The sequence below is a fragment of the Haplochromis burtoni genome, unplaced genomic scaffold, assembly GCF_018398535.1.
Source record: "Haplochromis burtoni strain Fernald_Lab_line unplaced genomic scaffold, NCSU_Asbu1 Contig_497, whole genome shotgun sequence".
Lineage (NCBI taxonomy): Eukaryota > Metazoa > Chordata > Actinopteri > Cichliformes > Cichlidae > Haplochromis > Haplochromis burtoni.
In genome coordinates this window covers 195,602-209,094 of record NW_024582858.1, presented here as the reverse complement: position 1 = coordinate 209,094, position 13,493 = coordinate 195,602, and the positions used below count along the sequence as shown (strand labels likewise).

General features: G+C 38.8%; 1 protein-coding gene across 1 annotated transcript; it reads left to right on the top strand.

Annotated features, from left to right (window-relative positions):
- The first annotated feature begins 8,345 nt into the window (after positions 1-8,345).
- Positions 8,346-12,323, top strand: LOC102294149 (urotensin-2 receptor). The gene is made up of 2 exons (XM_005946629.2): positions 8,346-8,574; positions 10,246-12,323. The coding sequence occupies exon 2, from the start codon at positions 10,345-10,347 to the stop codon at positions 11,482-11,484; it is 1,140 nt and encodes a 379-aa protein (XP_005946691.1). The 5' UTR covers positions 8,346-8,574; positions 10,246-10,344; the 3' UTR covers positions 11,485-12,323.
- The last annotated feature ends 1,170 nt before the right edge of the window (positions 12,324-13,493 follow it).

The window sequence follows — 13,493 nt, the reverse complement described above, 5'->3', positions numbered from 1 at the left end:
GGCCAAGAAGTGATCCATGCCATAAGTTGCTGCTCTGCTGTAGCCGATGGGATCCTGATAAAATAAACTAAAAATAAAACAATCTATTTGTAATCCCTCTTTTTGGCTTTTTGTGTGTAGGAGACTTGTATTTTAAGTTAAATTTACAATAATTTAAGTAGAAAATGTGATCATTATTAGATTATTACAAAGAACAAAGTATTATTTTTTATGGTTATACTGACTATTTTTATGTTATATATATTTTTTACATTTTGGCTTGCATTAAAAGTGTCTTCTGTCTTTAATTTTAAACATTACAAAAAAAAAATCAAAAATAAATATCTGAAAGTAAATTGTAGGGACAGACAGAGAGCATCAGACAGTGACTATGTAACCGGAGTATTGAGTTAACTAGTTTGTGTGCGTCCGTGCATGTGTGTGAGTGTGTGTTTGTGCGTTTGCCTTTACTAATCTGATTTAATCTCAGTTAAGGAGGCCAAGAAGTGACCCATGTCATAAGCTCAGTCATTCTATGGAAACGGGGATCAGATTTTGGGGCAACAGCCAGAACAATCGACTGCATCCAACCAACGTGAGCCCATACACCTTTGGATGTTTTAAATGGTGTTCATTTATCTGCCTCACACGGCTACTGCTGAAGCTGTCTCGACAAGTATATGCAGTGGAAAATCAAAATGTCCTGACAAGTGAAAATGTTTAGTCAATGTATTATACATGTTGTATGTACAAAGTGTGTCTACAGAGTGTGTCTTTTTAAAAAATAGGATAAGCGCTGGTGTAAAAACACTGTTGTAACTGTAATTGACCCATGGAAAACTCTCCGGGAGGAGGGGGGAAGAGTCACACAGAAAGAGGGTGACGTGGGACGGCATGGTGATGTCAGGCTTTGCAAACTATCAGAAAAACACGAGTTTTAGAAAGAAACTCCAGGTTTTTATTAAGACAACAGAACATTGGTTTCAAAATTAATATATTTAAAGACATTTCTTTGCAATTTGGTGCCTTTTTAATGTGGTTCCTGGGCTTGCCCTTTTGGCCTTTGTGTTTAAAAGGCACAGACATCTGCTAATTCAAATAATCTTTGATGGTTATGGGTGTTAAAATGACATCATAACCATCTCGCCCTTCTCTCTGCTCTGTCCTCTTTCCATATAAACAATATTTTTAAAAGCCTGAAAATAGATAAATACATGTCAAACAGTCTTCTGGATCTTTTTGTGTTGTGTTATGATGCTGGTAAATTGTTGCAGCTGTTGTGGCTTAAAACAAACAGCGAGGAGAAATATGTACATCTGGAACAAAACTTTGCCTTTTACTTGTTTGGCAAGTAATGGTGCATTAAACCACCAGCAGTGCTCATTTCTGACTGCTAAACAGTGAGCCAACATTTCCACTGTTTAGCTTCAAATATGGCTTAGCTTCAGACACTGATATTTATTGTACAACAGTGATTTGGAAAGGTGATGGGGTGCTTGCTTGACTTTGGTTTTTACAGTTTGGAGGGAAATGTCTGCAGCAGGCTTGCAGTGTGAGAAGGAGAGCGACCACATATCTGAGGCTCAGGCAAATACTGCTTTAGCATGCTGGTTTGTTCCCACTGAAGGGTTGCATAATTAGCCTGTTATATTATTATTGGATGGATGCATGGCGTTGCAGTACTGAATCTAAGCCACCAGTGGGCAGATTAAAACAATTTTTGCATCCATCAACCAACCTGCACTTTAAATGACTTAAAAGCTTTATACCCTAAACTGGTTTTTAGCTAATCAGACTACAGGGCTGCTAATTGACCAGGGGCAACACACACCTGGTTTCTGAGAGTGTAATTACGGGGGAAGATTTCAAATGAGCAGCTGTGCAGACACTAAAAGAGAAAAGCTTCACACCTTAGGTGTTTTATGACTTGAAAGAAGCTAGACAGACAGAAAATATCCCTACTTACACTTTTGTTTTCGCAGAAATGCTTTTAAAGTTACGTGCTATTGTCTGTAACATGTGGATTGTTATTGAGCGTTTTCTCTGTAACACCTACAACATCTCATATGATGGCATTACTAAACAATCCCGCTTGCAAAGCAACAGTCCAATTCCCGGCTGGCTGCTATGATAACGTTCCACATGTGCCTGTGAAAGGCTGATCTGATTTCTGCAGATGGAGGAGCAAACTCCGGCTCAGTGTCATGTAACAACAAGTTCCAGATTTTGTTATGGTTGCAAAATGTCCAAATCTAATGCTCTGTGACTCCAGGGTTAGGCGAATACTTATTCAGTGTGCGGTGTTGCTTAACCTCCTAGGACCTGCCGTCCACATATGTGGACATCACATTTTGGGTTGTCTAGACCAAAATACTTAATTTTGTTCTACAAGCGCCTGATATCTACTTACGAGGACGTTATGCTGCCACTGCTCTATCAAAATTTAAAACGAATGTCCTCACATGTGGATCTCCTTTTTTTAAAAAAAAAACGAAATTTAGGTAAAAAAATAAATAAATCTGGTAATTCTTTGTTTTTACATTCATCAGGTCCCAATCAACCCAAATAGCAAAGAAAAATTAAAAATGCATGCCATGAAAGAGTTCGGGAGAGGTTAAATCTTCTTGTGGGCACAGAACAAAAGAAATGTGACTGAAAGTAAGTGTAGGAATCTTACATACCCTGTATGTAAGATTAAAAAACATCTAATGAATTAGTTTGTTTAATTTTATTTTTTCTTTAACAATAAATATATGATTCACATTAAATTATGAGCACCAAAATCCAGCATGTAAATGTGCCTGATTTGGAAATAATTTCATCTGCAGGCATCTAAGCACATATGAGATCCAGAAGACTAAATATAAACTAAATATTAAACATCAAACACTGAAGAACATTTATGAAAACTCACACAAAAAGACATTAACATAATTTTAAACTAAGAACAGACAGTAAAAACAGAGTTAGGGTGACATCACCTCAGATCACGAGTATCCAGTTTGCTGCTGTAGGGGAGACCGGGGGTAGTTGTAACATTTTTGACATTTCTGTCTGTAAATTGGAGCTCGTTTAAGGTAGTGGATTCAAAATGTAATGCAAAGTATTTACATGTCTCGGCTATTAAATAGTGCAGCTATTTTCTCTGCAGCACAATTACCCATTGCATGGTATGGCCTCAAACACAAAGAGTGAAATGTTACAATTAACCCCATAGTCTGGGTTAGTTGTAACATATCCTGGGGTGAAATGTAACACAATGAAATAAGGGTACTAACAAAATATTAACATGTAATCTTTGTTTATTCAACACATGAATGCACTTAGAGCCATTTATGCAACTATCTGTGTGTGTGACAGAATGCAGAAATCTAACTTTTGAACATATTCCAACCCCCCAAAAAAGACAAATTATGGAATTTTCTGCAACTGAATATTTCATTAATTTTGGTTGGTCTTCCTTGAGTTTGGCCTCATTGGCTCAGTGGGCATTATAACCTACAACTCTTGCACCAACTTTGAACATAACAATGAAGCTGAAAAAATGTAGTTGTTCACCAGCATCGCAATTCCATTACTTTTGATCATGGCTTACCTTGGTGTGGTTTGCAAAGTGCCTCAGAAAGATGAGGAAATCTGTTTCTTGCACCCATCCTGATTTATTTCCACTACCAGTACTTCCTACTGTTCCATTTCTGACACAGTGGTCAGCATAATGTATGTGTGGGAACACAAACAGTGAAGTAATTGTGTTGCCAATGGCATTAACCGCATATACAAAAGCAACCAGTGAACCTCTCTCTGCTGGTGTCGTTGCCCCAACTTGTTTAATATAAGTTAAAGTAATAGTGTGGTAAGTTGTAACATCTGCATTATTGTTACAACTAACCCAGACTGTTGCTGTTACAACTGACCCAGACTGCTGCTGTTACAACTGACCCAGACTCCTATAGCCAGCTAACATTACAGCCAACACCTAAAACACTAGCTCTAAAGACCTACACAGAATATATCCCCATAGACATACAAATAACATAATTTAAATTTGATGAGTTTAACTGCAAAGCAGATAATGCTATTAGAAATTGAAATAAAGTAGAAAAACTTACTTTTTGGCATACAAATTACTTTTTTTCATGTTAAATTGTCTGTGTTTGACAAAATGTGCTGATTTTTCACATGTGATAGCAGAACTAAATTGGGCATGTACAGGATGAGTCACATCATTTGAAACTTAGCCCTGATTGGAGAAATTGGAAGTGTTACAACTGACCCACGTTACAACTATCCCCGGTCTCCCCTATAGGTCTGGGGAAGGAGTTAAGAGATTTTGTGCTCCTTAATTGTGAGGGTATAGTGTTCCAGGTATAATACTCAATAGGACCAAATGCACAAAAGCACTGCTTCTGAAAAAGGACTGTCTGGAAAATTCTCTAGTAGATTTATTTTGAATTTGTTCAATCAGTTCATTAAGACGGGGGAGAAACTGGGACTGTTGAAGGCCACAAATAAAACATCTGCAAATGTAATTTTTCCACTTTAAGGGTAAATAAAAGTGTTTGTGTTTTATTTTTAAGCTGCGACACCATGAGTGCAATAGGATGAAGACATGAACGTGCCAACATGAATAAGTGCTTTAAGAATAGTATTAAAACAATGACAGACAGATGTAATAAGGGAATTAATTAACAAGCTTAATGATGTTTGCATTGAATGCTATTTTAGCCTCCTAGGACCTGGCGTCCACATATGTGGACATCACATTTTGGGTTGTCTAGACCAAAATACTAAATTTTTCTCTACAAGGGCCTGATATCCGCTTACGAGGACATTATACTGCCACTGTTCTGTCGAAACTTAAAACCAGTGTCCTCATATGTGGATCTCATTTTTCTCAGAAACAAAAATCCGGTAAAAAAAAAATCAAATTCTTTGTTTTTACATTCATCAGATCCCAATCAGCCCAAATAGCAAAGAGAAATTAAAAATGCATGCCATGAAAGAGTTTGGGTCTCAGGAGGTTAGGAAATTTAAAACATTAAGTATACGTCAAGTAAAAATATAAATTTGAAACTGACATGTTAATTAAACTCTTCAAATTCTACTTGACAAATGCTGAAGTTATTCTGTAATTTTACAAAATGAAGTCATTAATACAAAGAGTAGCCCTGCATAATCTACAAAATCTGATGTATTTATTTATGTATGTAATTAATAAAAGTAGATGAGTAGGGAATTGTACGTTAAAAAGCGTATCTATCTGAGCTCTGTGCTCTCACAGAGGTTTGTATTGAGGGAACAGGAGAAATTTGATGTGTAACTGCAAAGCAGACAGGCTTTGGAGGGGGGTAGTGGGGATCAATAACTCATCACAAGTTGTGAATCAGCCCAGTCCAACAACCATTTGTCATGAACGCAAATGTCCGCCCATTTAATCAAGGCTACGACGTGAGGACTCTCACCGGCAGGCAATTTGTTAGTCAGTTTGCTCAGAAATGGTTTGGCTAATTAATGAAATGACTGAGGAAAGCAAGGACAGCCAGGAAAAGGTTAGGGAGCTGTTTGTGTTTACGTGGAGGGTATTTGTCATTTTGTGACTAGGTCCTGATTGGATAGGGTTGCAACGCTTACAATTGGGCGTACTGTAAAGATAAAGAATAATACTGACTAATAAAAAAGTAAATCAAGATTTCTTTTGTTTTAAAAATCCTGCAGTCAACAACACCCCAGGGACTGTGTGCTCTAATGATATCTCAGCCCTCCAGAAACCTGGGAGTGTTATAGGTGGTGGCGAATGTTTCTCTTTGACAGCCACACAATTAGTTTAATGAACTATGTCAGGCAAGTGCAGCGGATAGACTCCCATATGCAATCCTTTCACTGTCAGCTATGATCTGTACCTGCCCTAAAGTTTTTTTTATCCATCTATAAGACAGTTATTAAATTACTTTATTTATTAAGATAGTGTTATCACATTGAGCTAAATCATTTAATACATTAATGTATGAGCAGAGAAATCATTTTCATCAAGCTTTTACAAGTGATTTAGCATTTTAGTCAAAACATTCCCATCACAGTTTACCAAATACTGTCAATCAAACAAGCTAATGTTATATATGGTGATTAATTGACAAAAACAAACAAAAGACTGTATGTGATCTTGTCAAACAGATAAATATAATTTATTTAAATGAAAAAAGTCACTTTATAAATTAATCTATAGTTATAGAGCCAGATTTAGAAAATAACAGTCATTATTTAACTCTTTAACATATAAAAGAAAATGTTTCTACAATTACACAATACAAAACCAGCATAGCTCTGCCCTTTGTATACAGCTTTAGTGACAAAAAACGGGGTTAGGTTAGCTCTGGGCTTTAGATCTTATCTGCATACTCGATATTAAAGAGACTAAATACTAGAAATTATATAATGTGTCTGGGCAGACATGTGTTCTGACAAAGACAAATAAACAGCGCAGCACTCAGACTCTCTCAGTCTGCTTCTCCCTGTTCCATGTTAAATATGATTAACATCTGCACCCAAATGCCTGGTTTCACTGTTCATACTCATCTGACAACTCAACTCAACTTTCTACACTGCTGTACATCTGATACGAGCAGGCCACCTGATGCCCCTTTAATAAAACTTTCTTGCCACTTTGGCACTATTTCTATCCACTCAACTTATATACCTGTCCATCTCCTTGTATGAGGGAGCCTGGTCTTCACATGCCTCTATGGCCCTCTCCCCCCAATCCCCTATTTTGGCATGTCTGTGCCAGGTATTTGTTCAAATTCCTCACACCCCGTGGGGATAGGTATGTCCCCCCCCTTCCCCCTTTCGTCTTTACTGCCTGTCTCTGTCTATCTTATGTATGTCCTCACATGTATGAAGCAGCCAACATGGAGTCCCCTCCACCAGCACGAGCCACACAGCATACACATTTTACTGGGCAGTCCCAACTAAATCACTACCAAGCTGCTTAACCTCTTGAAGCTGGCAAACCACAGCTGTAGGCTCGACAACTGCCAAGCCAAAACCAACTCAGCGGATAACATGCAACTATAAGTTCTGAAAGACCCGTTTATTCAGCGAGTCTGCACCAGTTCAACTTTGCTCTGACATGGAAAAATGTTGATACGGGCAAGTATAGTGGGTAATTAATTTCCTCTATAATTTAAACACCAAATCATCATAAAAATCCCTCGCGGGGGTGTGAGACGTTGGAACACGAGCTGTGTGGTATTGACTTTGGGTGTAAGTTGAAGTGCATTAGTTATTGCAGTGTGTCACAAAATGACAACAAATACCACTGCTGTGTCAGTCTGTCTCGCTGCAATTCCCACAGAGAATTTTAACTCAATTTTAAGGGTCTTTTACATATATATGATTACATTTTCCACGTATGAAGCAGAAGTCAAGATTTATTCACAAGCGAGCCACGTTGAAGACCATTTGGCCTATAAAATAGTGCAGGTCGTGTTTAGTGCTTGTTGAGTCCATTTTTTGTGTGTATGTCTGGACAGGAAAGCATTTTGATTTGAGTGCCACTGACATCACTTTCTTTATCGAGGGTTTATAAAACAAATACAGAAAAGACGTTGGCCAATGAAGTAATAACAGGAATAACATTTACACTAGCATCCGTTTTACAGTTTTGCTTTTTCCCTACATTTTTTTTGCCTTTTTATATAAATGTCCTTACTAAAGTGTTTTCCTGAACATAAAGAAACCTGCTTCTTTATGATATTAAATATTCAGGTTTCATGGCTCTTTAGTGGTAGGTTAGGTTTTTAAATTTTATGCAGCAGCTGTTATAACTGTGAATTACAGACCATGTGATTATTTCCCAAAATATGATGTTAGGACACCATTTATGGTCAGACTCTTAACTCTCATGGAAAGACCTTTCAGTGAGTTCACAGTGAGATTTATGCTTGGTTCAAAGGTATTGAAACTATTAGAGAGTCATGAAATTTACGGTAACCCCCCCCCAAACCCAGCTATAAAATATAGACACTAATAATACCTTTGTTTTAAATTCTTACATCCTTGCTCAGCACTGCTGAGTGGAGGCACACTCAGGATACCTTCAGTCATAATTCGAAGCTTTTGAAAGCATTACTATTTACTGTTAACTACAGAGTGATTAAAATAAGTCACTGCTCTATTTTTTTATTGTTATGCTTCTAATGAGGGAAAAATTAAACTTCTAATTCAGTCTGCGGGGTCTCCCTGGACCAGGACAATTCTGTATTAATATTCAGTATGTAGGGTAACCCCCTCCCTTCACTTAGCGTCCCATCCCACCCCTTTTTTCCACTCACACACACTCAGTTGGGTCAGACACATCAGTGGCTGAGCTGTGGACAGACAGCGAGACAGGCAGCGGAGATCAGCTCACAGGCTTTGGATGAAGATTATCACCACATAACTGCATTTAATCAGCCGAAAACCTCAATTTATGGCTGAAGAGGTCAGAGGGGATTTCAAGACAACACATGAGAAGAGGGAGCTTTTAAAATGGGAACTGAGTTTTTCACCAAGTAAAGGAATATTATTTTACAGTGTCTGGGACTAAACTGATCTAAAGTAAGTTTCTAAAAGAAATCTCAGTAATTATTCTGATTAATACTATACTGATGGCAGCTTCTCTGCTTTCAAAAGCATTTCAGAAACCAAAAAGTTTTTGCTTTAGAGAAATGACATACAGTAGCCTTATTTATTTATTTATTTTTAAAAAAGAGTTACTACATGATGTTTTTCCCCAAATTCGGGGCTCCTCAAAGTTTTCTTTGAGGCCTTGATTAAATATTTTAAGTGCCATAAATTAAATGCTGACAGCGCAGTCTTTAAACACACTGAAACCACATTGTTTGAATTATTTTGTTTGTGGGTAAATTTGTGGGCAAATTGAGAATTAAAGCATTTAAAATTTTGGAAAATTTCCTGATCTGTGAGGCCCTGTCATTAATATCGCTGTTATTTAAAGGGAGCAAGTAACCTGTGGAGCCACGCAGCACCGCAGGGGTTCAGCCGCTCCTCCAGAGTTCAACAGTAGCTCTTAACCCCGGTGCCGCCCGGGTCACCGCGAGTCACGCAGCCCGTTTCTGTCAGGCTCCCCACGTCTGCTTTGATGTCACTGCTGATTACGTTGCTCCAGAAAATCGCCAGTCAAACCAGCTCATAGTTTTGAATTGTCTGATAATGTATTTCTGTCCTTGAAAATAAAACTAGTACGTATTCCATATTCATAACACACAATTTAAAGAAAAGATGCAATCATTTAGAGCTGAGTCTGCTGATTTAAGCCGTCTCTAAATTATTGACCAACTGCTGACCTTGAGAAAGAACGAGAGGTTTCAGTCTAGATTCATTGTCTTCATTTGGAGACCTCCTGCTCTGAAAATCCAATTATTTTACTAAAACCACAACAGTATCACTCAGCTTAGGGCGATTGTGGCTCAAGAGTTGGCAGCTCGCCTTGTAATCAGAAGGTTGCCCGTTCGAGCCCCGGCTCGGACACTCTCGGTCATTGTGTCCTTGGGCAAGACACTTCACCTACCACCTACTGGTGATGGCCAGAGGGGAATTGTAAAGCGCTTTGAGGGTCTCAAAAAGCACGATATGAATGCAATCCATTATTATTTAAACCAACTGTTAACTGTATATTTCTGCACATTTAAGTTTTATTATTCGTTGTTTATAGGTAATTTCATTGTTTAATTGCACTAAATTGTTCCTAATTTAATGTTTAAAAGCACTTGAAAAAGGCAAAATCCCATGTAAAATTAGGGCAACAAACTGTATTTTCATTACTGGAAATAACCGTATTTTTATGAGTAAGTTATTTTCTGTTATTTTACGGTATTATTTTGGCGCCCCAGCTGCTGGAATATTACTGTTTTTTTAAGATGTTTTTTCTAACAGTGTATAAAACTATAAAATCAGTGCCAACCAGAGAGGGTTCTGCTTTACCTGACACTTTCATTTCTGCATGTTTATATGACTTTATTTATTGGTTGTTATGATTTAAATATGCATAAATCAAACTGAAGCACCCTCAAAAATCCAAATACAAGCTATGTTTTTCTTAACACACATAGAGAAAATAAAATCTCCTAAAACCAGAGAGTGACCAGAGAGTAAAAATAAGAGGATATATATATAATATACTGAAAAATCTAACAGATACTGTTTTGCTCTCCTCTCCACCTGTTTCTTTTTCCCTGACCCCATCCATTCCCCTTCTGCCTCTGCTAGAACTGTGTTTTTACTCAGCTGATATTTCACTGACTTTATTCCTTCTAAAGCTTTTTTTCTCCTTTTTAAAAAACAAAACAAAACAAAAAACATCACATTATGGACCTTTCAGGCTCTTTGCCACCACCCTCTACCTACACCTCCCCTTTTATCTCCAATTTCTCTGTGCCTTCCTCCTCTCCTTCCATCTCTCCATCACCCAGTTTGGCATCCACAGTTCTCTTCTGCTCCTTCCTCTCTCTCCTCTCCTTGCTGGGCATCACAGGAAACCTCTACACTTTGGTCCTCCTTCTGAGGCGCAGGAGAAGAAGCAGGAGAAGATGTGGAGCATTACCAGCCTGCTGCCTGACAAGACTCCCTTTACCATCATGCCTTGCCAACTCCAGCTCTCCTACCTCCTCTACCTCCTCTACCTCCTCCTCCTCTCTTCACCTCCAGGTGCTGAGTCTTGCTCTAGCTGACCTGTTGTACCTTTTCACCGCACCTTTCATCGTGTATGACAGCCTGGCATCTGGCTGGGCCTTTGGCGAGCTTGGATGCCGCCTCCTGCTGAGCCTGGATCTCCTCACCATGCACGCCTCCATCTTTACTCTCACCGCCATGAGTTTGGACCGTTACAGGGCTGTTGCTGACCCACTACACACTTCATCCTCCAACTCCTCCAAGTTGCTGCGTGTAGGCCTCGCCTGGGGGCTAGCGGTGGCTCTCAGCCTGCCAATGATGATCACACTGCACCTGGAAGATGGGGATGACCAGGAGGGCCAGCTGTGCGTCCCAGCATGGGATGAGGAGAGCTCCAAAGCCTATCTGAGTGTGCTTTTCTGCACTAGCATTCTCGGTCCCGGGCTGGCCATCGGAGCACTTTATGCCACACTGGGTCGCCTTTACTGGGTGTCACAGACACGACCAGCCTGGGCCACTGACAACAACAATGCTTGTCCTCCTCGTGCTCCCAAACCCAAAGTCCTGCTCCTCATCCTGGGGATTGTCCTGGCCTTTTGGGCCTGCTTTCTTCCCTTCTGGATCTGGCAGCTGCTGCCTCTCTACAAGCCTGACATGCTGCGGACAGTCCCAGTGGGCACACAGGTGACAGTGAATCGTATCCTCACAGGTCTGACTTACGGAAACTCTTGTGTGAATCCATTCTTTTACACACTGTTGACTGGAAAACGAAAAAGCAACCGACAGCTGCTGACATCAGCAAATCAGCTGTGCCGCAAAAGCAGCTCTCTGGAGTAGTGTCACTATAATAATAGACCATAATGTGAGTGTGTGCATGTATATGTGCACATACAAGTACTGTATATGGATGCTTTATAATAGACACCAAAGATCATTCACTTCATCTTAGCCTGCAACCCAGGGAAGTAGAAAAACATTACCCAAATGATAGCACTTTGCAAAAATGCTTTGTAAAAAGGACAATGTTTCCTATTAGGAGATTAACTTTTTTTTTTAAGTTTTGAGTTTGAGTCTTTGAGTCTTTAAGATGTGTCACCTAAAGTTGTAACTGCAAAATATTCCACTGTCACTTTGATAATGAATTGTTATTATTATTATTATCATAATTTAATTTGGTTTTTAAAATGTTCTTTTAACTTTGGGAAATGTATGCAGTGTCACTAATGATACTACAGCAACATGTGTACACGTGTCATCTTGTTTAACCCCAGAACAAAACCGTCAGTTTTATTTAGTAAACAGAGTGCAGTAATCATTAGGAGCCTGGGTTTATACCACATGCTGCATATGCACAAGCATTTCCAGTAAAGCCCTGAAGCTCTTCTCCTTATTTTCAGAACAATCAAAGGAAACGCTTGTTTTTTAACAATAGGTTGTGTCTGCGCGGGACCTCGCTGGGACATTTTTCTGAGTTATTGTTTGTGGACATAATGAATTATGTATTAGTGGGTCAGAAGTCTTTTTGTTTTTTCCCCCCAATCTCTGACATTGCTTCTTTTTTTTTGAGAATTTGTTTTTAAAATTATATCTTGACCTGCATGTTGGGTTTGAAAATGTGCTTATTATGAACCATGTGATGCTTTGCATGCTCTCTACTGGTGTTGACTATAACTGATGTTTATATAGGTTATAATATATAGTCTTGAATAAAGAGTATGCTTTCTTTAATTCACTGTGTCACTGGATCTTTTTACTAATGGTAATCAACACCACCAGAAATATAAAAATATAAAAAACAACAACAAATGTCAAGACAACAGGAAAGTTCAGGTATAAAATATGTGGATCGCTAAGGAAAAGGCACAATACGGTCAAGAAGTCCTTGAGTTCCACTCGTACTTTTGTTTGTGTCTGTGTCAGCATGACAGCCAGTCCTGAAGGTCTTTCTCGTTTGCAAAGGTCTGTCTCTGTCTGTCTGACTCAAAGGCTGCTCTGTACTGTGTCGCAGACCCTGCTGCTCTTTGGCGCACATGAGCAAATATTACCGTTTGACAGACAGGAGTAACGTTGGGGAAGGGATAACAGGACAAAAGGGGCAGAGTGTAACTGGTCAGAAACACAGAGCTTTCTGGTTAGGTGTGAACTTTGAGGTCAAGGGGTTTAAGTTACTATGTGATTATATGGTCCCTGATTCAAGTCTGGCTTGAGGCTATTGACACATGCCATCTCCAATCTTTCTCCACTTATTTTCTGCCTGTGCAGTGGGTTCAGGAAACACCGGGAGGCTCGAGGAAGCCAAAACACAGACACGAGCCACAAGATCAGATATCAGGGTAGATTTGAGTGTTTTGAAAACGAATCAATCAAAGCTCACAGAAACTCAGAACAGCACTGGCTCAGCGTAACTGATACAACAGGTTCAAAAATAAAACGTGCCATAAAATCTTATTTTTTTACTGTGTTTCCACTTATTTTCTAAAGTTTACAGTATGTCTGCGTCTGTGCTGATGGTGGTTAACTTTTCCTTTAAGAGGACATACCTCCTCATAAAAATAATTCAAGAAATAAGTTATAAACATTTTCATTTTAATGCTCATGGAGAATCTGAGACAACATTTTAGAAAAATAACCAAATACTTCAGGAGACCAAAGTAGTAAAACTCACAAATTATAATATTATTATAATATACAAATTTTAATATCTACCAACTCAACATTTTTTTCTTGCCATTTAATAAGCAGATGATTCACAGTAGTGATCCCTAAAGCGATCTGCTGAAAAAGGAGGAAGATTTAATAATGGGAGCGTGCAGGCAATGGATAATTTGATTTAATGCTATAATGCA

What these genes read in the sequence shown, in the direction of transcription:
- LOC102294149 (XM_005946629.2), top strand. Translation starts at nt 10,345, where the DNA reads ATGGACCTTTCAGGCTCTTTGCCACCACCCTCTACCTACACCTCCCCT.